The 24,920-nt window shown below is 45.2% G+C and overlaps 1 protein-coding gene across 1 annotated transcript; it reads right to left on the bottom strand.

The window, feature by feature from the left end:
• Positions 1-1,956: 1,956 nt before the first annotated feature.
• rsf1a (remodeling and spacing factor 1a) lies at positions 1,957-21,738 on the bottom strand (the record flags this gene model as incomplete). The annotated part of the gene is made up of 19 exons (XM_080543659.1): positions 1,957-2,166; positions 2,323-2,679; positions 2,740-2,834; positions 4,368-4,547; positions 5,433-5,686; positions 6,139-6,313; positions 7,164-7,231; positions 7,407-7,510; positions 13,002-13,050; positions 13,214-13,293; positions 13,658-13,762; positions 13,892-14,107; positions 14,405-14,456; positions 15,166-16,999; positions 17,093-17,253; positions 19,204-19,409; positions 19,540-19,632; positions 19,868-19,959; positions 21,576-21,738. 19 exons carry the CDS (start codon positions 21,736-21,738, stop codon positions 1,957-1,959), a joined length of 4,494 nt encoding a protein of 1,497 aa, XP_080399785.1.
• Between the last annotated feature and the right edge of the window lie 3,182 nt (positions 21,739-24,920).

Below are 24,920 nucleotides of genomic sequence, written 5' to 3' on the forward strand. Positions count from 1 at the left end.
CCAACTCGAGGCTCTCTTAAAAGGAGGATCAGATCACTGGCCTTGTAAGAGAATTAAGTGCTATATGAATGAAGTGCATCAGAATGAGGTACAATAAAGGACCGTGTCAATTAAAGTGTAGGTACTGCTAGACAGTAGCTCATCCTCTGGGTGTGTGTGTGTGTGTGTGTGTGTGTTTGTTTGAATGCACATTTGTGGAGTGAGGAGAAGGAGTTGTGTGCTACTATTAAAAGAGCCAGACTATCAGACAAGAGTCACTATCGTTCTAGTTCTATCACTTCTCCTGATTGAAGTGTGTTTGGTCCAGTGCTCCTGGCTCTTAACCTCGTTCAGTCAAACTCCCCAGTGCACACTGGGCCAAGTCTTCTCAGGTTACTAATACCGTTTAGGAAAAGTCCAGTGCATCAGTCATAAATCTGGCTTCTAAAGAGTTGTGGAGAGATCCTGACATGGGCGATGACAACCCTCCTCCAACCCACTATAGAGGGAGTAGTCCTTGGGCCAAACCATTTTTCATTACCAAATTCTGGGCAAATCCTAGATGTGATTTTCTTATTCCTATACATCCCTAGATTATGTTTTGATATGATAGACCTTTTGGATTGGCAGCTTATTAGTAGTTATCACCTCGTAAAGGTACGGAGTGCTTTTTTCAAAACCGGAGTTTTGCCTAAAAGTAGTGCTGTCCCAAACGACTATTTTTCTAACGATTAATCTAGCGATTATTTTATCGATTAGTCGATTAGTCTAACGACTAATTTATCGATAAGTCTAACGATAATTTTTGTACTGTAAAAATGTTTAGCCAACTTGAATGCCAACATGGCCATTTAGAAGTCTGTCCATCACCACAACACATAGCTAGCTAACGTTACTCTCGCTGCTATGTTATGATTAGCTAAATTGATGCTAACGTAGCATGCGAGCTACGAGCTAGATAACGTACAGTAGGTGCTCGCACCACAATGACAATAGGCTACCGTAGCTAGCCAGCTACATAGCTAACGTTACTAACACCAGAAGACAAGACATACGAACTGTGGTGAGCTACATTGCTTGTGTAACATTAGCTAGTAGCTATCCATTTTCACTCATACACTTAATTGTCTCGCCTGGTAAAATAAAGGTTTAAAAAAACAAAACAAAAAAAAAACGCATTTTTTAAATTTGCGACTAACCGACGCATATTACGCTAACCGACGTATTGACGTAGTCGGTGACGTCGACGACGTCGAATAATCGTAACAGCCCTACCTAAAAGTCCCCTGCCATATCCTGCTCCCCTTCGCATGATTCGCGCCTAGCTGTGCTGTGGTTGTGATAGAGACATGAGCCCTTTCATGTTCTTTATGCGCCTGAGTCTCCTAAACACGTAGAGACCAACCCCGAGTCGATCAATGATTCCTACGATGAGCTATGGTAACTTTCCCGCACCTACCCCCTACCGATGAATGCCTACTTTTTGCGGTTTTCCGGAGGTATTGTGCGGTAGGTGCGGGAAAGTTACCATAGCTCAGCGTAGGAATCATTGATCGACTCGGGGTTGGTCTCTACTTGTTCAGGAGACTCAGGCGCATAAAGAACATGAAAGGGCTCATGTCTCTATCACAACCACAGCACAGCTAGGCGCGAATCATGCGAAGGGGAGCAGGATATGGCAGGGGACTTTTAGTCAAAACTCCGGTTTTGAAAAAAGCACTCCGTACCTTTACGAGGTGATAACTACTAATAAGCTGCCAATCCAAAAGGTCTATCATATCAAAACATAATCTAGGGATGTATAGGAATAAGAAAATCACATCTAGGATTTGACCAGAATTTGGTAATGAAATGTTCAATTTGGGGGTTTGGCCCAAGGACTAGAGGGACGAAGGAAGAGATCCAGTTTAAAAAGGTGGTTGTGGTGAAAGGCAATAACGAAAAAAAGAAAGAAAGAAGGGCTTTATGTACATATCATCATGACTGTTGGCTGCTGCAGACCAAGTCAACCATGTCCGTGACTCCTGTCGGCTCGTCCTCCGCTCCTGGGGGCAGAGGGCCATTGTGCCTGTCGTACCCAGCCAACGCTGCACTGTCACTGGGTACGTCTGTACTCCCAGCCCCAGGCTTTGTAAGGCCTCTGGAGAGTCCGTTAGAAGGAGACAGGTTGTGGGCCCTCTCCTTTCCCTTGTCATCCCCAGCAACACAAGAGGATCTCAATGTTGAGTCCTTCTCTCCTGAAGACAGCTTTTTAGTCTTGGTCTCCTCCTTCTTCTTTTCCTTCTCCTCCTCCTTCTCCTCCTCCTCCTCCTCCTCCTCCTCCTCCTCCTCCTTCTCTTTCCCCTCCTCCTCCTCCTCCTCCTCCTCCTTCTTCTTCTTCTTCCCCTCCTTCTCCTCCTCCTCTTCATCTTCTTCTTCATCATCATCAGAGTCGATGCGATTTAGTCGTTTGCGGACAGGCCTGTCCTCTTCAGTTGATGACTCTGATTCATCGTCACCATCATCATCATCATCGTCGTCCTCTGTCGAGGGTCTGCGTTTCTTCAGCATCAGAGCTAAACGTTTACGTCTCTGCTCTGTCAACAGCTCCCTCCTCTTCCCCCGGCCCATCCTCTCTCCGTCCTCCTCCTCCTTCACTGCCCTTTTTACTCTCCTCCTCTTCTCCACCTCCTCCTCCTCCACTCTCCTTCTTTTCCCTCGTCTTCTTTTCTCTTCTTCTCTCCTCCCTTTCACACTCCTCCTGTTCTCTCTAACCTCTTCTCCCTTCCTCTTTACGCTCCTCCTCCTTTCCCCTTCTTCTTCTTCATCTTCTTCTTCCTCTTCCTCCTCCTCCTCCGCTTTGGAATAGGGGGATTCTGAAATAAACGAATGAAGGGGATTTAGACAGACAGACACACACAAGGAGAGAACTTAGAGGTGGGGGAGTAGCATTAACCATAGTAACAGGTACTTGGTACCATAACCAGTAAGCAGGGTTCCCACACCTTCTGAAACATCCAATTCAAGCACCTTTCAAGAACTTTCAAGACTCAATTCCCTCAAATTCAAGGACCCAACACGGCATAGTTTGAGACAGATCTAGATGAGAATTTATATAATAGGAACTCTCCGCTCACAGACAACAATTAAAAAGAGAGGCTTGAATGTGTGAACACTAGATGGTCTCTTGCCTTCTCTACCACAGCACAGCAAAACAATATATTGTGAAATATGTGTAAAGTTAAGCAATACAGAGACTTATTTACTAGTTGAAGAGTAAAAACACATTTAATATATATATTATTATTTTTAGAGAGAGAGAGAGAGAGGCGGGGGGGGGGGGGAATTCAAGCACTTTCAATGACCCATGTCTATTTTCAAAAACCTTCAAGACCATGGATTTTTTTCTCTCAAATTCACAAACTTTCAAGGATTTCAAGGACCTGTGGGGCCCTGAGTAAGGACCTGTGGGAGGAGCCCTGAGTAAGGACCTGTGGAGCCCTGAGTAAGGACCTGTGGGAGGAGCCCTGAGTAAGGACCTGTGGAGCCCTGAGTAAGGACCTGTGGGAGGAGCCCTGAGTAAGGACCTGTGGAGCCCTGAGTAAGGACCTGTGGAGCCCTGAGTAAGGACCTGTGGGAGGAGCCCTGAGTAAGGACCTGTGGAGCCCTGAGTAAGGACCTGTGGAGCCCTGAGTAAGGACCTGTGGGAGGAGCCCTGAGTAAGGACCTGTGGGAGGAGCCCTGAGTAAGGACCTGTGGAGCCCTGAGTAAGGACCTGTGGAGCCCTGAGTAAGGACCTGTGGAGCCCTGAGTAAGGACCTGTGGAGCCCTGAGTAAGGACCTGTGGAGCCCTGAGTAAGGACCTGTGGAGCCCTGAGTAAGGACCTGTGGAGCCCTGAGTAAGGACCTGTGGGAGGAGCCCTGAGTAAGGACCTGTGGGAGGAGCCCTGAGTAAGGACCTGTGGGAGGAGCCCTGAGTAAGGACCTGTGGGAGGAGCCCTGAGTAAGGACCTGTGGGAGGAGCCCTGAGTAAGGACCTGTGGGAGGAGCCCTGAGTAAGGACCTGTGGAGCCCTGAGTAAGGACCTGTGGGAGGAGCCCTGAGTAAGGACCTGTGGAGCCCTGAGTAAGGACCTGTGGAGCCCTGAGTAAGGACCTGTGGAGCCCTGAGTAAGGACCTGTGGAGCCCTGAGTAAGGACCTGTGGAGCCCTGAGTAAGGACCTGTGGGAGGAGCCCTGAGTAAGGACCTATGGGAGGAGCCCTGAGTAAGGACCTGTGGAGCCCTGAGTAAGGACCTGTGGGAGGAGCCCTGAGTAAGGACCTGTGGGAGGAGCCCTGAGTAAGGACCTGTGGGAGGAGCCCTGAGTAAGGACCTGTGGGAGGAGCCCTGAGTAAGGGTAGGCTCTGACCGTCACTGTAGGAGCTGGACAGGCGTCGGCGGTGTGGGTGTGGCTTGTCCTTGGCGGCTGTCTGGGAACCCTCCGACTCTGAGGTCTCCCGGTAGTTGACCTGCTGTCTCTGGCTCCGCCTTAAACCGTGCCTCTTCCTGTCCCCGTCGCTGTCGCTGTAGTCACTGGACCGCTCTGAGTCTACACACACACACACACACACACACACAGAGACACCAGAGAACATCCTTAGTCACCACCCATCTTCCGTCGGAGACTGAAGACCCATCTCTTCAGGCTACACCTTAACTGCTCCTCCTAAGACATCTACTACCCCCAAACTGTGTCTCCTAAGACACCTGCTTTCCCCTATACTGTGTCTCCTAGGACACCTGCTTTCCCCTATACTGTGTCTCCTAGGACACCTGCTTTTCCCCTATACTGTGTCTCCTGAGACACCTGCTTCCCCCTATACTGTGTCTCCTAGGACACCTGCTTTTCCCCTATACTGTGTCTCCTAAGACTTCTACTGCCCCCCTTGCTTCAGTATCCATTAGTATCTATTAATACAAAATAAATCAAAAAAGATTCTTCTATCACGACGACTGGCAATGGCCACTGGCCTGAGCTAGATTACTCTTCCTGCTACGACTGGTGAATTGATGATTCACTTGCTTAGTCAAATGTAGCGATTGTAAGTCGCTTTGGAATAAGCCGTCTGCTAAATGCCAAAAATGTAAATGTAAATGTAGCCTCATAGCATCATTTCCTACGTCATATTTTGGCCAAATTGAGATATCTGCCTAACTCTCCTCTCCTAACACTGCTGATTCACTGTGCGTTATGTGCCTATGCCATCAGCCTATCAGAACGCTTGTTTACATTCCAAAATCACCATCTGCCCAAGTCATCTCTTTGACATTTGGCATTTTTGACACTACATAAGACACTACATACAAAGATGGCTCGGCTGACCGCGAGTGAAGCGTGACTTGGGCGATTATGCTACGAGGCTAACGAGTTATGTAATCCTTTATTCGATTTGTGAATCGCAGTTGGATTGCAGAGCGTTCTATTCATACTCACTGATCTCTTCCTCGCTCTCTTCCTCCTCCTCCTCCTCCTCTTCGTCAGAGGAGCCTCTCCTACGTCTGCGCGGGTGTTTGCGGCCCTTCTTCGGGGTCCTGCTGGCTTTGTGTTTAGGAGCCCGTCTGGAGGCCCGTCTGAGTCCGGGTCCGCTGGCTAGGCTGTCTGCCACGCTGCCTGCTGCAGAACACAGCTCCGCCCCGCTGCCGGCGTCCTCCTCGTCCCCTGTCCCCGCAAACTCCTCCTCCTCCGTGCTGAATACACGACACGCGCACGCGCACGCGCACACACACACACACACACACACACACACACACACACACACACACAGAGAGAGAGAGAGAGAGAGAGAGAGAGAGAGAGAGAGAGAGAGAGAGAGAGAGAGAGAGAGACAGTGACACACAGACAGTCACAGACAGACAGACACACACAGACAGACACACACACACAGTGCGGCCTGTTTTAGCCTCGGCAGTCGGCAGTGTGCAAATCATTTTAGTCTCGATATGATAAACGAAGAGATGGGAGAAGATGTTGTGTGTGTGTGTGTGTGTGTGTGTGTGTGTGTGTGTGTGTGTGTGTGGGGTGTGTGTGCGTGTGGGGTGTGAGTGTGGGGTGTGTGTGGGGTGTGTGTGTGTGTGTGTGTGTGCGTGTGGTGTGTGTGTGTGTGTGCAGGGGTGGGTGTGAGTGTGTGTGTGTGTGTTACCTGCTGCTGAGCTGGAACTCCTCCTCGCTCTCGGCCGCTGTGCTGTCGCTCTCCAGGTCGTTGAGTCTCCGCCTCTTCTTGTTCCTGGTGGGAGGGGCCTGGGGCCTGATTGGGCGCCGACTCTCCTTCCCTTCCTCCGATAGGATGGTGGCCATGTCTTTACCCCGGCCCACTCCTGCAACACAGGGGTCACTTCACGTCACCATGTTTACAGCACAGAAGGAAAACGCAGCACGCGTGTTAAGGTCACCCTATCTGACCCTTATTGGAAATAAACCCTGCTTCCAAAAGAAAGTGAAAGAAGCTGTCGTTACGGAAAGAAATGATGGTTTAGCCCAGTCTGACCTTTGCCCTGACGATAATACTCTAGTTTTGGTGCAAGGTCTCTGTCTTCTTCTTTTATTATTACTACTTTGCTACTTGTATTTTATTTTAATTCTGTTATCGTATATTTTATTCATTACATTGTTTTTGTTTTAACAAGTGAATGCTGTTCACTAAGTATTCCTTTGTTGATTGATTTTGTTATGTTTGACTGTCTGTCTTTATGTGGCCCCCAGGAAGGATAGTCAGGGTTCCCACACCTTCCACACACACCACACATCAAATTCAAGCACCTTTCAAGACTCAATTCCCTCAAATTCAAGGACCCCACACGGCATAGTTTGAGAGAGAGAGAGAGAGAGAGAGAGAGAAAGAGAGAGAGAGAGAGGGGGGGGGGGGGAGAGAGAGCGAGAGAGAGGGGAATTCAAGCACTTTCAATGAACCATGTCTATTTTCAAAAACTTTTAAGACTCTTGATTTCTTTTTCTCAAATTCACAAACTTTCAAGGATTTCAAGGACCCGTGGGAACCCTGAATAGTCCTCATTATGGGGATGACTAATGGGGATCCGTTTAAATAAACAAATAAATCCACATAAATGTTTCTGCACAGAATTTGTCATTGTGGGAGAAAAAGTAGGAGAGCTTCTGTGTGCTTTTTGCGTCTTGAACTCTTTTTAAAATCATCCCTTCCTCTCTCACCTCCTCCATCTGCCTCTTGGATGTCCTCCTCTATGGCTTCATCGATGGCATCATCAAAGTCGTCAAACCTGAAACAAACAAACACACACACATTTTTGGGAAAAGTGGTTGTTAGCACTTCTCATGAAACACACAAGACTTGAGGTACTGTGCACGCATACATGCACGCGCACACACACACACGCACGCACACACACGCACACACACACACGCACACACACACACACGCACACACACACACACCTGTAGCTGATGCACTTCCTGGTTCTGGTAGATCTCCTTCCAAGGTTTTTGCTCTTTTTTGAATCTTTCTTCTTCTCTGGTTTTTCCTCCTCTCCGTCACCCTCCTAAAAGAGCACAATGAAAGGAAAACATGGAAAAAGGCCTTTCAACAGTCTTTAACAGTCTTTAACAGTCCTCAACAGTCTTTAACAGTCTTCGACAGTCTTTAACAGTCTTTAACAGTCCTCAACAGTCTTTAACAGTCTTCGACAGTCTTTAACAGTCTTTAACAGTCTTTAACAGTCTTCAACAGTCCTCAACAGTCTTTAACAGTCTTCGACAGTCTTTAACAGTCCTCAACAGTCCTCAACAGTCCTCAACAGTCTTTAACAGTCTTCGACAGTCTTTAACAGTCCTAAACAGTCTTTAACAGTCCTCAACAGTCTTTAACAGTCCTCAACAGTCTTTAACAGTCTTCAACAGTCTTTAACAGTCTTCAACAGTCTTTAACAGTCCTCAACAGTCTTTAACAGTCTTTAACAGTCTTCAACAGTCTTTAACAGTCTTTAACAGTCTTCAACAGTCTTTAACAGTCTTCAACAGTCTTTAAAAGTCTTCAACAGTCTTTAACAGTCTTCAACAGTCTTCAACAGTCTTTAACAGTCTTCAACAGTCTTTAACAGTCCTCAACAGTCTTTAACAGTCTTTAACAGTCTTTAACAGTCTTCAACAGTCTTTAACAGTCCTCAACAGTCTTCAACAGTCTTTAACAGTCTTCAACAGTCTTTAACAGTCCTCAACAGTCTTTAACAGTCTTCAACAGTCTTTAACAGTCCTCAACAGTCTTTAACAGTCCTCAACAGTATTATAACAGTCTTCAACAGTCTTCAACAGTCTTCAACAGTCTTCAACAGTCTTTAACAGTCCTCAACAGTCCTCAACAGTCTTCAACAGTCTTTAACAGTCCTTAACAGTCTTCAACAGTCGTTAACAGTCCTTAACAGTCCTCAACAGTCTTCAACAGTCCTCAACAGTCTTTAACAGTCTTCAACAGTCTTTAACAGTCTTTAACAGTCTTTAACAGTCCTCAACAGTCCTCAACAGTCTTTAACAGTCCTCAACAGTCCTCAACAGTCTTTAACAGTCTTTAACAGTCTTTAACAGTCTTCAACAGTCTTTAACAGTCCTCAACAGTCCTCAACAGTCCTCAACAGTCTTTAACAGTCCTCAACAGTCCTCAACAGTCTTTAACAGTCTTTAACAGTCTTTAACAGTCCTCAACAGTCCTCAACAGTCCTCAACAGTCTTTAACAGTCTTTAACAGTCTTTAACAGTCTTTAACAGTCCTTAACAGTCTTTAACAGTCTTTAACAGTCTTTAACAGTCTTTAACAGTCTTCAACAGTCTTTAACAGTCTTTAACAGTCCTAAACAGTCTTTAACAGTCCTCAACAGTCTTTAACAGTCTTTAACAGTCCTAAACAGTCTTTAACAGTCTTTAACAGTCTTCAACAGTCTTTAACAGTCTTTAACAGTCCTTAACAGTCCTCAACAGTCTTCAACAGTCCTCAACAGTCTTTAACAGTCTTTAACAGTCTTCAACAGTCTTTAACAGTCTTTAACAGTCTTTAACAGTCCTCAACAGTCCTCAACAGTCTTTAACAGTCCTCAACAGTCCTAAACAGTCTTTAACAGTCTTCAACAGTCTTTAACAGTCCTTAACAGTCCTCAACAGTCTTCAACAGTCCTCAACAGTCTTTAACAGTCTTCAACAGTCTTTAACAGTCCTTAACAGTCCTCAACAGTCCTCAACAGTCCTCAACAGTCTTTAACAGTCCTCAACAGTCCTCAACAGTCCTCAACAGTCCTTAACAGTCCTCAACAGTCCTCAACAGTCCTCAACAGTCTTTAACAGTCTTTAACAGTCTTCAACAGTCTTTAACAGTCTTTAACAGTCTTTAACAGTCCTCAACAGTCCTCAACAGTCCTCAACAGTCCTCAACAGTCTTTAACAGTCCTCAACAGTCCTCAACAGTCCTCAACAGTCTTTAACAGTCTTTAACAGTCTTTAACGGTCTTTAACAGTCTTCCAACAGTCTTTAACAGTCCTCAACAGTCTTTAACAGTCTTCGACAGTCTTTAACAGTCTTTAACAGTCCTCAACAGTCTTTAACAGTCTTCGACAGTCTTTAACAGTCTTTAACAGTCTTTAACAGTCTTCAACAGTCCTCAATAGGGTTGGGTACCGAAAATCGGTACCGGTAGGTACCGGTTACTTTACATTCGGTATGTACCCGTACCGAATCGCAAAGGAGATTTCGGTACCTCATTTCGGTACTTTTGTGTCCGGTGTCATGCAACAGTCAACCACACGTGACTTGAGTCGTGACGTGACATCGCCTGTTAAATTTCCAATCAGTGCGTGTCGTGGTAGTGAGGTGAGCAGTTGTGTTGAGAACTTAAGAAGAGTGAGTTTATAGTAAGTGTAGTAATATAGTTAGTGATTGTATTATTGTATTATTATTATTATTATTATCATCATCATAATCATAATAATATTATCGAATTTCGCTAGCTAGCCTAGCTACGAGGTCACCGAGAATGCCGAAGGCCCTAATGAAGCAGCGTTCTAAAGTGTGGCTGCATTTCACCCGACTCGACGAAAACAACGCGAAGTGCTCAAAATGCTTAAAATCCTTCGCACTTTATCGCTATTATGGCGATGTGCTGTGCCTATGGTGTTCCTCAGTCCAGCGGCAGTCAAATGCCGGTAGATTCGTGTCTTGCTCTCTCAGCACCGCTTCCTGGTTGACGACTCCCGTTGACAGCGGGGGGAGAGAAAAGTTTTACCAGGGAATTCGCTCCGCGCTGTGTCGTTCAGTTTCAGGTAAAGTGACGTGAAAACAATATTTGTTTACTTTATGTTTATAAATCTGTGCCATTAGACAATTATGTCAAAACAAAAAAAAAGTCAAAATGACAATAAAAAAGTCAAGAGAGGTGTCGTATTTTGCCAGAGAAGGCAAATATGCTGATCTTTTTGCAAAATAATTGCTGAGGTGGGAGTTTTATTTGTTATTTGAGTGTATATTTAACTGTAATATTATATATATATATATATATATATATATATATATATATATATATATATGTATATTGTGCCTCAGTCAGCAGGAGTTTTATTTTCATTTATTTTAATTTGAGTGTATATTTAACTAATAATATTGTGCCTCAGCAATAAAAAAGTGAAAAGCTGTTTAATGTTGTCGACCGTGTTATTATTATATATATATATATATATATATGTCATTTTAAAAAATCAAAAGTACCGAATTAAGTACCGTTTTGGTACCGGTACCGTTTTTAAAGTATCGGTTAGGTACCGGTACCGGATAAAACCCAAACGATACCCAACCCTAGTCCTCAACAGTCTTTAACAGTCTTCGACAGTCTTTAACAGTCCTCAACAGTCCTCAACAGTCTTTAACAGTCTTCGACAGTCTTTAACAGTCCTAAACAGTCTTTAACAGTCCTCAACAGTCTTTAACAGTCCTCAACAGTCTTTAACAGTCTTCAACAGTCTTTAACAGTCTTCAACAGTCTTTAACAGTCCTCAACAGTCTTTAACAGTCTTTAACAGTCTTCAACAGTCTTTAACAGTCTTGAACAGTCTTCAACAGTCTTTAACAGTCTTCAACAGTCTTTAAAAGTCTTCAACAGTCTTTAACAGTCTTCAACAGTCTTCAACAGTCTTTAACAGTCTTCAACAGTCTTTAACAGTCCTCAACAGTCTTTAACAGTCTTTAACAGTCTTGAACAGTCTTCAACAGTCTTTAACAGTCTTCAACAGTCTTTAAAAGTCTTCAACAGTCTTTAACAGTCTTCAACAGTCTTCAACAGTCTTTAACAGTCTTCAACAGTCTTTAACAGCCTTTAACAGTCTTTAACAGTCTTTAACAGTCTTCAACAGTCTTTAACAGTCCTCAACAGTCTTCAACAGTCTTTAACAGTCTTCAACAGTCTTTAACAGTCCTCAACAGTCTTTAACAGTCTTCAACAGTCTTTAACAGTCCTCAACAGTCTTTAACAGTATTATAACAGTCTTCAACAGTCTTCAACAGTCTTCAACAGTCTTCAACAGTCTTCAACAGTCTTTAACAGTCCTCAACAGTCCTCAACAGTCTTCAACAGTCTTTAACAGTCCTTAACAGTCTTCAACAGTCGTTAACAGTCCTTAACAGTCCTCAACAGTCTTCAACAGTCCTCAACAGTCTTTAACAGTCTTCAACAGTCTTTAACAGTCTTTAACAGTCTTTAACAGTCCTCAACAGTCCTCAACAGTCTTTAACAGTCCTCAACAGTCCTCAACAGTCTTTAACAGTCTTTAACAGTCTTTAACAGTCTTCAACAGTCTTTAACAGTCCTCAACAGTCCTCAACAGTCCTCAACAGTCTTTAACAGTCCTCAACAGTCCTCAACAGTCTTTAACAGTCTTTAACAGTCTTTAACAGTCCTCAACAGTCCTCAACAGTCCTCAACAGTCTTCAACAGTCTTTAACAGTCCTTAACAGTCTTCAACAGTCGTTAACAGTCCTTAACAGTCCTCAACAGTCTTCAACAGTCCTCAACAGTCTTTAACAGTCTTCAACAGTCTTTAACAGTCTTTAACAGTCCTCAACAGTCCTCAACAGTCTTTAACAGTCCTCAACAGTCCTCAACAGTCCTCAACAGTCTTTAACAGTCTTTAACAGTCTTTAACAGTCTTCAACAGTCTTTAACAGTCCTCAACAGTCCTCAACAGTCTTTAACAGTCCTCAACAGTCCTCAACAGTCTTTAACAGTCTTTAACAGTCTTTAACAGTCCTCAACAGTCCTCAACAGTCCTCAACAGTCTTTAACAGTCTTTAACAGTCTTTAACAGTCTTTAACAGTCCTTAACAGTCTTTAACAGTCCTAAACAGTCTTTAACAGTCTTTAACAGTCTTCAACAGTCTTTAACAGTCTTTAACAGTCTTTAACAGTCCTAAACAGTCTTTAACAGTCCTCAACAGTCTTTAACAGTCTTTAACAGTCCTAAACAGTCTTTAACAGTCTTTAACAGTCTTCAACAGTCTTTAACAGTCTTTAACAGTCCTTAACAGTCCTCAACAGTCTTCAACAGTCCTCAACAGTCTTTAACAGTCTTTAACAGTCTTCAACAGTCTTTAACAGTCTTTAACAGTCCTCAACAGTCCTCAACAGTCTTTAACAGTCTTTAACAGTCCTCAACAGTCCTCAACAGTCTTTAACAGTCTTTAACAGTCCTCAACAGTCCTCAACAGTCTTTAACAGTCTTTAACAGTCTTTAACAGTCCTCAACAGTCCTCAACAGTCCTTAACAGTCTTTAACAGTCTTTAACAGTCTTTAACAGTCTTTAACAGTCCTCAACAGTCCTCAACAGTCTTTAACAGTCTGATTTTAGTGTCGGTTTAGGTGATAATACTCTGTGGTCTCATAACTCTATGATTAGAAGACCAGGCATCTGTTTGACTAGCAATATTTGGGTAATTTTTACCCCAATGCTTGACTGTGGACCCAATCAAGTGTGTGTGTGTGTGTGTGTGTGTGTATACTTACAGGGATGATGTTCTCAACACTGATCCCCACATATACCAAGCGTTCCCTCCTAAAGGGACAGAAAGAGAAGAGATGGACATGACTGTATAATATGCAGACACGCATCCGTGAAAAATAATCTTTGGAATAATTCTACGGTCACTCAAACACGTATGATGTATGACGGTTTGTGTGTGTGTGTGTGTGTGTGTGTGTGTGTGTGTGTGAGTTACCTCCGCTCAGCTCTATCTCTTTTCTTCAGAGCGCTGTCTAGATTCTGGAGCTGTTCGTCAAGTCTCTCACACAGCAGCTTCTACAGGGCACAACACGGAGAGGAGACGGTTATCACACACTCACCATTTCTATATCTGTGCCCTTTTGCGGTTTATAAATCATTCAAGTCACTGCACAGGAAGATGGCCGTGGGAACACAGCAATGTTGTTTTTTGCTCATTTTGCGCACGTTGCCAGACGGGCAACCTTCTGACAAAGTGCGGAAAATCCGACGCATGTGTAAACGAGCGGGACCGATACGGTCGTATTCCCACTAATTTTGAGGGACAGTGAAAACAAAGCACTCGGATTCTGTATTTCTTCCACATTTGGAAGAAACGAGACCCGTCGACGCGTCACAGACACACCAGGACATCGGCCCAAACATCTCTAACACCGCTCACGTGTTGGCAGGGCGGGCAGAACCACTCTCCGTCTGGGATGATCATGAGGGGGGGCCGTAGACAGGCGGTGTGGTAGCCGCTGTCACAGGAGTCACACAACAGAATCTGTGGGAACACACACACACACACACACACACACACATTTATATTGTTCTTCTTATCTAGACAATCCCCCCAGAAGAATTCATATTAAAACACCTTTCCTCATAATATATTCACACATGTACGGCTTACCAGTTCAGGGTGGTTGGGTAGGCCACAGTGACTGCACGGGTCTTCGTTGGGCTTGTCTTCTGATTGGCTAGAATCATTTGAGTCACTTCCACCATCACCCTCTTCCCTTCCTTTCTCCTCTTCCCTTCCTCTATCCCCCTCCTCCCCTCCCTCGTTCAATTTGCGTCTCTTTGATCGAGGGTTAGACCACCGGGGGCGACGGTGCCTACGTCTGCCCTAGGAACACAAACACACACACACACACACACACACACACACACACACACACACACACAGACACAGACACACACACAGACACACACACAGACGGACACAGACACAGACACAGACACACACACAGACGGACACAGACACAGACACAGACACAGACACACACACAGACACACACACAGACGACACAGACACAGACATAGACAGACACAGACACACACACACACACAGTTACACTATGCCTCAGTCACATTGAGCGGTGTCCAACTGAAATTACACACACACACAGAACGTAAAAGTTACCTTTGCGGTTTTAATTTGTCCGTCAGATTCAGCCTTCCTTTCTTTCTTCTGAGCGGTCTTCTCCTCCTCTACTTCCTCCTCCTCCTCCTCATCCCTCATTCCTGGTGTCGTCTGACTCCTGTCGTGTTTTTTGTCTTGGCTCTCAACTAGCTTTGGGCTGGGCCTGCAGAGTGTCATAGTAGAATATACTTAATGTCTCTAAAGCCCTATTCGCACGGGGGGACTAGTATTACACAGAGGTCATGGGATAATATTAGTCCCGCGCAAATCTCTGTGATTTGGGGACGTTTGCAAGGTTTTTTTGTTTTCTCTGCATCTTTTAAGCTTTTAAATCTAACTATTTTATATAATGCTGGATAGTTTTACGGATGTTACACATAGCCTTGACATCATATCCGGGGGTTAACATCAGTAAATTCGAGTCAAATACAGACTTCGCTTATCCCGTGCCAATGCACCACACGAAACACAGACGTGAGCGGGGGTTTCTAAATCACATGAGGTCCCCAGGTAATACTAGTACCGTGCAAACAGGGCTTAAATGAGTATGTGCGAAGGACTACAATTTAACGAGCAGTCCCCAAAAAATGTATGTGTCCACTAAACTGAAGAACGCAGATACAGAAACTGTAGGAAAAAACACACACAAACACACCCACAAACACAAACACACAAACACACCCACAAACACAAACACACACACACACACACACACACACACACACACACACACACACACACACACACACACACACACACACCTGCATATCCGAGCGGACCTCCTCAGCGACCTCCCGTCGCCCTGCGCCTCCTCCTCCCTCTCCTCCTCTCTGTCTCTGACGGCGCGCCTCTGGTGTGGAGGGATCTTGATCTTCAGTCGGATCCCTTCGTTCTGGAGCTCTGAGGAGGCCTTCAGGGGCCTCCCCTCGGCCCCGTGACCCGCCCCCCTCTCCTTGGCCTGGGCTTCGGTCAAACCGCTGGGTGGTGCCTTGTCTTGGTCACACTGGCCCTGCTGTTGTTCTACAGGAGGTTGGGGAATCAGCAGAGTCGGTTTCGTCTTGGTCTTCTCTGAATCGGGATCCGTGTCCGAGATATTCTTCCTCTCCTCCTCTTCTTCTTCTTCCTTCCTCTCTTCCTCCGTTCCGAGGCATCCAGAAGATCCCTGGCTTTTCTTCCCGTGGGGGGGGATAGTCTCTGACCGGCTCCTTCTCTCTCTCCTCTCTTCCTCCGCTCTCCTACGGTCATCCCTCTCTCCGGGACTTAGCGTCCCTGCTGCGCCTTGCTTCCCTTCTAACCTCTCCTCCCTCGCTTTTTCTCCTCTCTTCTCCTCTCTGATAATGTCTTTCTTCGTTTCCCCTCTGGACTCCGAGACAGAACGGGGACTGACAGACACGGACTCTTCTCGTCTCTCCGGGGCCGGGAGGCTCTCGGCCCCTACGGAGGGCAGCAGAGGGAGTCTGGCTGTCTGGCTCTCTGCCTCGCCGGGGGGGGGCGCTGCTCCCGTTTCCACGCCCGCCTGGCCCTTCCTCACCAGCACCGACTGTCGGCTGCTCTCCCTCTCCGTCTCCGGAGCGACGGGTCTCTCCCCTTCCCGCCTCGACGTTCCTCTCTCCTCTTCTCTCTCTTCCCCTCTCTCCCTCGCCTCCGCTCCTACTACTCCTCTCGTGATCTCGGCCGCGGCGTGGTCCGGACACGGTCCGTTCCTCTCCTTACACGGCCCCCCTCCTCCTCCGTCCTGCTCCGGGGCCGGTCTGAGATGCTCGAAGGGGCTGCGGATCACCCCCACGTGACCTATCACCCCCACCTGACCTATCACCCCTACCACGCCGTTCTGGCTGTCCGCGTGGGAGGTCAGAGCTCTCCCGTTGGTCAGCTCACATCTCGCCGTCGACTCCTCCGGTTCTAAGACAGCCTGGCCGACGAGGGGTACCGACCGCCTGTCCTCGTCAGAGTTTAACAGATGCTCGTCTCTCCCCGTCTGCGTGACCGAGGGGTTACGGACGATAATACTACTACTGCTGTTGTTGTTGTTGTGTTGATTGCTGCTGTTGTGGTGACTGCTGTGGTGTTGGTTGCCGTGGAAACCTTCGCTGAGTTTGAGCTCTCTCTTCTTCAGCGGTATCTTGGCCTGCTGGTTGCTCCTCTGGGCTCGGTCCACTTCCTCCTCCTTCCTGCTCTCGGGGACTTTGACGGGAAGGATTTCCGGTTTGGTCACAGAGGCTGGCGCCATGACGACGGACACGGCGTTGGTTAGGGTTTCGGGGTCTCTGGGCTCCTCTTTGACGAGGGCGGTGATGGTGCTCACGCGGTTGTCGATGACCGGCGGTGACTCCTCGGATCTCTCCTCAACGCCCTTTTCCTTCTCTTCTTTCATCTCGACTTCGACCGCTTCCTGCTTCACGTACGTTACCGTGTCTATCTTTATCGTTTCCTCTCTCTTCACCGAACCGAGCGTTTTGTCGTCCGTTTCGGCGGCGTCTTCTGTGGTTCCGGTCGGCTTGGGGCAGGGAGCGACTCGGCTGTTCACCTTCTCACCGTCCTCATCCTCAGAGCCGTCACGTGATACGGCAGCCTTCTTTTTGTCGCTAGGCCCACCTACAGAAACAGCAGAAAGACATCTACAGCAACATGTTGAGTTTTTAGGATGTGAATTACAACAATGTCCTACTCCTTTTCCCCCACTCTTACCCTCCTCCTTGTCCCTCTTCCTCCCCCTCTCCTGCGAGTTGGGGCTGGCGCTAGCGGAAACACCCTGGATCTCTGTCTCTGCCCGGCTTTCTCTCTCCGTCTGCTCTGGGTCCAGCTGGGCTTTGAGAAGTTCCAGAGTCTCTGCCAGGTCGTTACGAGTCCTGAGGACACAAACATTGGTGGTTCCAGTACAGCAGTGTCGGGTTTTACTGTGACTACAAGCTAAGAGTTAGCAGCGCAGTCTCCGTTAGACAGGATTCTGATGGTTAGCGTCGCAGAAATGATTATGATCAACTAGTTCAGCATCGCTCAAATGACATGCAAAGCTTAGTTGGAAGGGTCTCTAAGGAGATGTTACCGTGTTATTTCAGCTAAGTAGATAACGAAGAAACCTTCACTACTGACTTATGAGAACAACTCATGGGTAAGATCATATTTCACCTATACATGAAAATATGCTGAATCGTCCTTTTAATAGATCGATGGACGGTTTCCAATTATTGAAACCGAAAAACCGTCAGAGAGTAAAACCGCGGTTTTCCGGTTAACCGAAAAATACAGTAAAAAAAAAAAAAAGTGCAATTTTTTTTTTTTTAAAAGAGCGCCAATTTCAAATAATTGAGCCCTACTGCTACAATACACTCATGTTGAACACCATTAAAACACCGTAAGCACAGTCGCAACACATTTAGGCTACTTAGTTTCACAAATATAAGTGGAAAGGCAGACTTTTGTAAGCTACACCATACATGAAAACACATGAACACTTAACACACCAGCTCCGCTGATCCATGGTGCACGCCTGCACGGAAGATCATCTCTTGGAACAGCGTCTTCATTGAATGAACTGCTTTCTCAATATCTTGGTTCTTAGACAAAGTTTCAGCTGCTGCTCAATGTATTTAAATATTTGAATACTGCTCAATAATCACTGAAATATTAGACTTAGAATTATGCAGTGAACATACTTAAAGCTTTTCATAAAAACCACATGCCGCGAGACTGACTCGTCCTGAACTGTCGTAAGTCAATCAACAAAGAATGCCCCATCAAAATAAAAGTGCCCATGGTAGAGCTGTCAAAATAGAGCTTTCAAAATAAATGTACTAATACAGATAGAGATAAATACAGAACTACCTTTGCGTCACTAAGTGACCGCGTATCTTCTTAGACATGCGTTCTGTCATCACTTTCAGTAGCGCCTTCACACACAGTGGCGCTGTGCACAAACACTCTTGATCCGTATAGCTCTTGTTTTATTATATTGTGGTTTAGTAAATACTGCACTTGGAGTTACATTCAATGCATGATTTGTGCTATAGAACATAAATAAAGTTTGATTGATTGATTGATATCAAATCAAATCACATTTTATTTCTATAGCGCATTTCTCACAAAAGTGACCCAATGCGCTTTACAGAGAGCAGCGAAAATGATCTTATTAAATGTAAGCGAGTAATTGTAAAAAACCTTTCCTATCTACCAATAACTGAAGGCAACTATCTTTCCCATAGAGTGATTCGTTACCCTTAAATATAATCCCAATTAGATATTAATCCTCAGTTATTCTTCACAACTGACCAAACCTCTCACTCATTGCGCGGCAGATTCAGACTATATCATTGTTATTTTCACACACGACAAACATGTGACATGTTCCAGTTTTATTCTTATTCTATTTTATTCTTCCAAAAAAAAAAAAAAAAAAACGGTTTCAGACGGTTTTGATAAAAAACCGTTTCTATTTTTATAAACCCCGGTTTTCGGTTTAACCGAAAAACCGTCCATCCCTAGTGTACACTGATAATGTTTGTTATCGTGACAGTAAACCAATACTGCTGTTTTCAAACCACCCCTGGTTTTCTGAAGGTTTGTTGGTGGATCCTGGTATCATTCTGTTCAGTTTCATGCTGCGATTAGCCTATTTTCTCTGTAAATAATTCACTCTGGCCAGGTCCTGGAATGATGATTTTTTTTTACACTGCTTCAAATCGACTACTCTGTCCCAGGTTGGGAACCACTGCACTACAGGCCTAAACATCTCCACCAATCCCGTGCCTTCTTCAGATCAGTGGAGATGAACGGAAGGAGACCTAAAACCTCTCACACACCTGACGATGCACCTCCACGTAGACCCGTCCATGTCGTCCTGCTCCTCGGTGTAGAGACGGACGTTCTGCTCCTGGTCCAGCTGCAGCCAGTACATCAGGCCCTGCCGGTCGCGGCCTATGGGCTGCATGCGCATCCGCTCAGGTTCCTCCTCGTTGATCACGGTCTTGAACTTCAGGTTATCGTCAAACTGACACTCGCACAGGTACTAGGGTCAGAGGAGACAGAGGAGAGAGAGATAAAAAGGTCAGTGATAATACAAACAATGTCACAAGTGATGGGGGGGGGGGGGGGGGGTGTAAGGCTACGATGTGAAGACGACAAGTGAGAGGGCGTACTTTGAGGATGCTGGACTTGCACTCCATGGTCATCTCTTGGTAACCCTTTTGTTCCAGCTCCCAAGCCCAGGTGCTATTAAAGTCTTGGCATACCTGGATAGATAGATACACCGACAGTCATTACAGGTGGACATTCTCAAACATGCATACAAACCGTAAGGAAATAAGACACACAGTCAAGTAAGAATATACAGTAAGACAGCACATAACCCTGGTTTCCTTATGTAAATATACCCGAAAAATGGTCTAAAACTCTGAGCTCTAAAACATATCTGCCATAAATAAATAAACACACACACACTGTAATAACACATGTACACAAACTCACCTTGGCCAGGTACTTCTCCCACCTGTCAGCTGACACAGACTTCCCCATCTTTCTAAGAAGCTTCACGTGAAGCTCCACCAGGGGCTTGGGAACTGGGTGACAGACAGAAACCAATGTTTCATTATTACCTAGAATGTGGCGGCCCGCCAGTCTCATAACGGAACGGACATAGTGTTACACCTGAGCTACGTGATTTTTACATGTAGATATCTGACTATCTATCTGACTATCTGTCTATCTGACTATCTATCTGACTATCTATCTGTCTGACTATCTGACTATCTATCTGTCTATCTGACTATCTGACTATCTGACCATCTGACTATCTATCTATCTATCTGACTATCTATCTGACTATCTGACTATCTATCTGACTATCTGACTATCTATCTGACTATCTGTCTATCTGATTATCTGTCTGACTATCTGTCTGTCTATCTGACTATCTGTCTGTCTGACTATCTGACTATCTGTCTATCTGACTATCTGTCTATCTGACTATCTGACTATCTGACTGACTATCTGACTATCTGACTATCTGACTGTCTGACTATCTGACTATCTGTCTATCTGACCATCTGACTATCTGACTATCTATCTGACTATCTGACTATCTGACTATATATCTGACTATCTATCTGTCTATCTGACTATCTGACCATCTGACTATCTGACTGTCTGACTATCTATCTATCTGACTATCTGACTAACTGTCTATATATCTGACTATCTATCTGTCTATCTGACTATCTGACCATCTGACTATCTGACTGTCTGACTATCTATCTGACTATCTGACTATCTGACTGTCTGACTATCTGACTATCTATCTGACTATCTGACTATCTGACTGTCTGACTATCTATCTGACTATCTGACCATCTGACTATATATCTGACTATCTGACTATCTATCTGTCTATCTGACCATCTGACTATCTGACTGACTATCTGACTATCTATCTGACCATCTGTCTATCTGACTATCTGTCTATCTGACTATCTGACTATCTATCTGACTATCTGACCATCTGACTATCTGACCATCTGACTGTCTGACTGTCTGACTATCTGTCTGTCTATCTAACTATCTGACTATCTGACTATCTGACTGTCTGACTGTCTGACTGTCTGACTAGATCTGACTCTCTGACTATCTATCTGACTATCTGACTATTGTCAATAACTTAGTTGTTGGTGATCAGTCTGTTGGGCTCTAGGCAGCTACAGGAGAGGCAGCAGCGTTTCATTGACAGCCACCCTGGCTACTCTTGTCAAAATAACATCCGAGTATTATTATTTGTGTACATCTAACTAGGGTATTTTGACAACCCTTAGCGACAAATATGATGTTGATATGGACTCTTAACTAGTGAATTTCACTCTTTCCTCTTGCAAACACGGTCCAACACCAGACAGACCCGCTGTGTGTCACAACAACACTCAACAACAGCTAGGCTAACTAGCTAACGTTCATTAATCATGTATCCAGTAGCTAGCCTGGTCTGTTGTAGTTGGATCATCCTGGATGCAACAAACATGGATCCCAACAAGCTTAACAAGTCAACAACATCAACATCAGTGCTACAGCTAGCTGGCTACGCACTCAGGGGTCTGGGCAGAGACCACCCACATGATCCATCCATCTAAAGACCCTCTCCTTCCTCACACGTCGCAGCTCTTTATGTCCCTCTCTCCCGGGGTCTTACCTGTCGCCGTGTCCCGGAGGTACCTCTCCATCTGCGGGAAGGTGAGCTCCGGCAGGTCCAGGGCGGCACCGTACCGCTCCAGGAAGGAGCAGACCACCGCGAAGCTCGGGCACAGAAGACCGGGAGGGCTCGAGCCCTTCGCCGCCACCGGAGCAGCAGCCATTTTCCAACCGGGGGAACTAGAGGGATGAGACTGAACGGGAGGGAGGGAGGGAGGGAGCACCGGGGAATGCCCAGCATGCACTGCGCCAGGCAGCATCGTGAGTTGACGGAGCGGGGCTCTGACCACAGAGAGACCCCCCTAGGAAGTTTTGGATGAATGAATGGTCTTTATTGTCATTGATATAGTACAGGTACCAAACAACGAAATTTGGGAGGGGGGGGGGGGGGGCTCCCCTGGTGCTAGAAAAAATAAAATAATAATAATAATAATAATAATAATAAAAATAATAATAATTATAATTATAATAATAAAATGTTCACCTTTAGAGAAAATTCCTATGCCCGTTGTGTTACCATCCAGCCAACTACTAGACCCCAGTCCAACATATTTGCATTATAATAATGTGTTATATTGTATTTATAATGTGTTATATTCATATTGTGAGTCATCTAGGTTCTACCTGGAAGACAGCCTGAGACACATGAGTGGTAAGATGTGTACCCTCAAATCCCTCCGGGGGACCAGTGATGCAGCATCAGTGAGCATGGGAGTATTGTGATAAAAAATCGGCTGGGACATAACGTGTCTGATTTATTTGTATATTATTATTCATGGAGATTCTCATGGTTGTGGAAAAAAGACATAAGCCACCGGTGATGCGTGTCTGGTGCCGGGTGGAAACGCGGCCTGTGATTGGATATCAGATGTGACGGAGAGGAGAGGGGAGGGGCGTGCACAACTGTTTAACAGTACGTGATGTTAGAATGATAAGGTTCTATCTCAATTTTTGTCAAAATTGAGTTTTTTACATAATCTGATCCATTATGTGTTTATTAATGCCTGTGTGGTGTTATTTTTAAAATGTTGACATTTTTGAGTTAGTAATTAATAAAATACAAAGGTTCCTACTCACAAAACATAATGGAATGTAAACACTTTGACGCTCAATATCTCTGAACTGCCCTAAACGGAGATAGAACCTTATCATTCTAAACGGAGATAGAACCTTATCATTCTAAACGGAGATAGAACCTTATCATTCTAAACGGAGATAGAACCTTATCATTCTAAACGGAGATAGAACCTTATCATTCTAAACGGAGATAGAACCTTATCATTCTAAACTCACGAGTAGTAAAAAGAGGGATAATGTTATTATTTTACACCTCATAAAAACATACATACCACGACATATTGTATATGTAGCCTACAATATTTTACAGACAATGTCAAAATACACAAAGTTAGATCAATTTACAATGCATACCACGACATAATAACTTCTGTAAATGAAGTTGAGATACAATTATTGGCATGGTCTATATTTACTGGACAAAAAATGCACTGTTCCAAATGATATATGCCATGCATGCATATACCGCTGTTAAGTTCTTTTTGTATGGTCATTTAACTGTCCTACTTAGGTCTCCTCTCTGTTCATCAAACTTCACTCATTACCTATACGGGAAGGTAGGAAGGAAGATAGGAAGGTAGGAAGGAAGGAAGGAAGGAAGGAAGGAAGGAAGCTGGGAAGGAAGGTAGGAAGGAAGGAAGGAAGGAAGGAAGGAAGGAAGATAGGAAGGAAGGTAGGAAGGAAGGAAGGAAGATAGGAAGGAAGGAAGGTAGGAAGGAAGGAAGGTAGGAAGGTAGGAAGGGAGATAGGAAGGAAGGAAGATAGGATGGAAGGTAGGAAGGAAGGAAGGAAGGTAGGAAGGAAGGAAGGTAGGAAGGAAGGAAGGTAGGAAGGAAGGAAGGAAGGAAGGAAGGAAGGAAGGTAGGAAGGAAGGAAGGTAGGAAGGAAGGAAGGAAGGTAGGTAGGAAGGAAGGAAGGAAGGTAGGAAGGAAGGAAGGAAGGAAGGAAGGTAGGAAGGAAGGAAGGGAAGGAAGGTAGGAAGAAAGGAAGATAGGAAGGAAGGAAGGAAGGTAGGAAGGAAGGAAGGAAGGAAGGAAGGTAGGAAGGAAGGTAGGAAGGAAGGAAGGAAGGTAGGAAGGAAGGAAGGAAGGAAGGTAGGAAGGAAGGAAGGTAGGTAGGAAGGAAGGAAGATAGGAAGGAAGGAAGGAAGGAAGGAAGGTAGGTAGGAAGGAAGGAAGGAAGGTAGGAAGGAAGGAAGGAAGGAAGGAAGGTAGGAAGGAAGGAAGATAGGAAGGAAGGAAGGAAGGAAGGTAGGAAGGAAGGAAGATATGAAGGAAGGAAGGAAGGAACAGTTAGTCGTCTATCTGTACAGTATAGTACAGTGGATTGTGTACATAGCCTTTATTTATGTAAACCAGCTCCATCCCTTCTTGTGATTTTTTTTAAAAGTTTTTTTTTTTTTCTTCCTTTCCTAACACCAGGGGAGCCACCCCTCCTAAATTTCGTTGTTTGGTACCTGTACTGTAGCAATGACAATAAAGTCCATTCATTCATTCATTCATTCATTCAAGGAAGGAAGGTAGGAAGGAAGGAAGGAAGGAAGGAAGGAAGGAAGGTAGGAAGGAAGGAAGATAGGAAGGTAGGAAGGAAGGAAGGAAGGAAGGTAGGAAGGAAGGAAGGAAGGTAGGAAGGAAGGAAGGTAGGAAGGAAGGAAGGAAGGTAGGAAGGAAGGAAGGAAGGAAGGTAGGAAGGAAGGAAGGAAGGTAGGTAGGAAGGAAGGTAGGAAGGAAGGTAGGAAGGAAGGAAGGAAGGAAGGTAGGAAGTAAGGAAGGAAGGAAGGTAGGAAGGAAGGAAGATAGGAAGGAAGGAAGGAAGGAAGGAAGGTCGGTAGGAAGGAAGGAAGGAAGGAAGGTAGGAAGGTAGGAAGGAAGGTAGGAAGGAAGGAAGGAATGTAGGAAGGAAGGAAGATAGGAAGGAAGGAAGGAAGGAAGGAAGGAAGATAGGAAGGAAGGTAGGAAGGAAGGAAGGAAGGAAGGAAGGTAGGAAGGAAGGAAGGAAGGAAGGTAGGAAGGTAGGAAGGAAGGAAGGTAGGAAGGAAGGAAGGAAGGAAGGTAGGAAGGAAGGAAGGAAGGAAGGAAGGAAGGAAGGAAGGAAGGTAGGAAGGAAGGAAGGAAGGTAGGAAGGAAGGAAGGAAGGAAGGAAGATAGGAAGGAAGGAAGGAAGGAAGGAAGGTAGGAAGGAAGGAAGATAGGAAGGAAGGAAGGAAGGAAGGAAGTTAGGAAGGAAGGAAGGAAGGAAGGAAGGAAGATAGGAAGGAAGGAAGGAAGGA

This window comes from Nansenia antarctica, assembly GCF_963989245.1.
Source record: "Nansenia antarctica genome assembly, chromosome: 12".
Classification (NCBI taxonomy): domain Eukaryota; kingdom Metazoa; phylum Chordata; class Actinopteri; order Argentiniformes; family Microstomatidae; genus Nansenia; species Nansenia antarctica.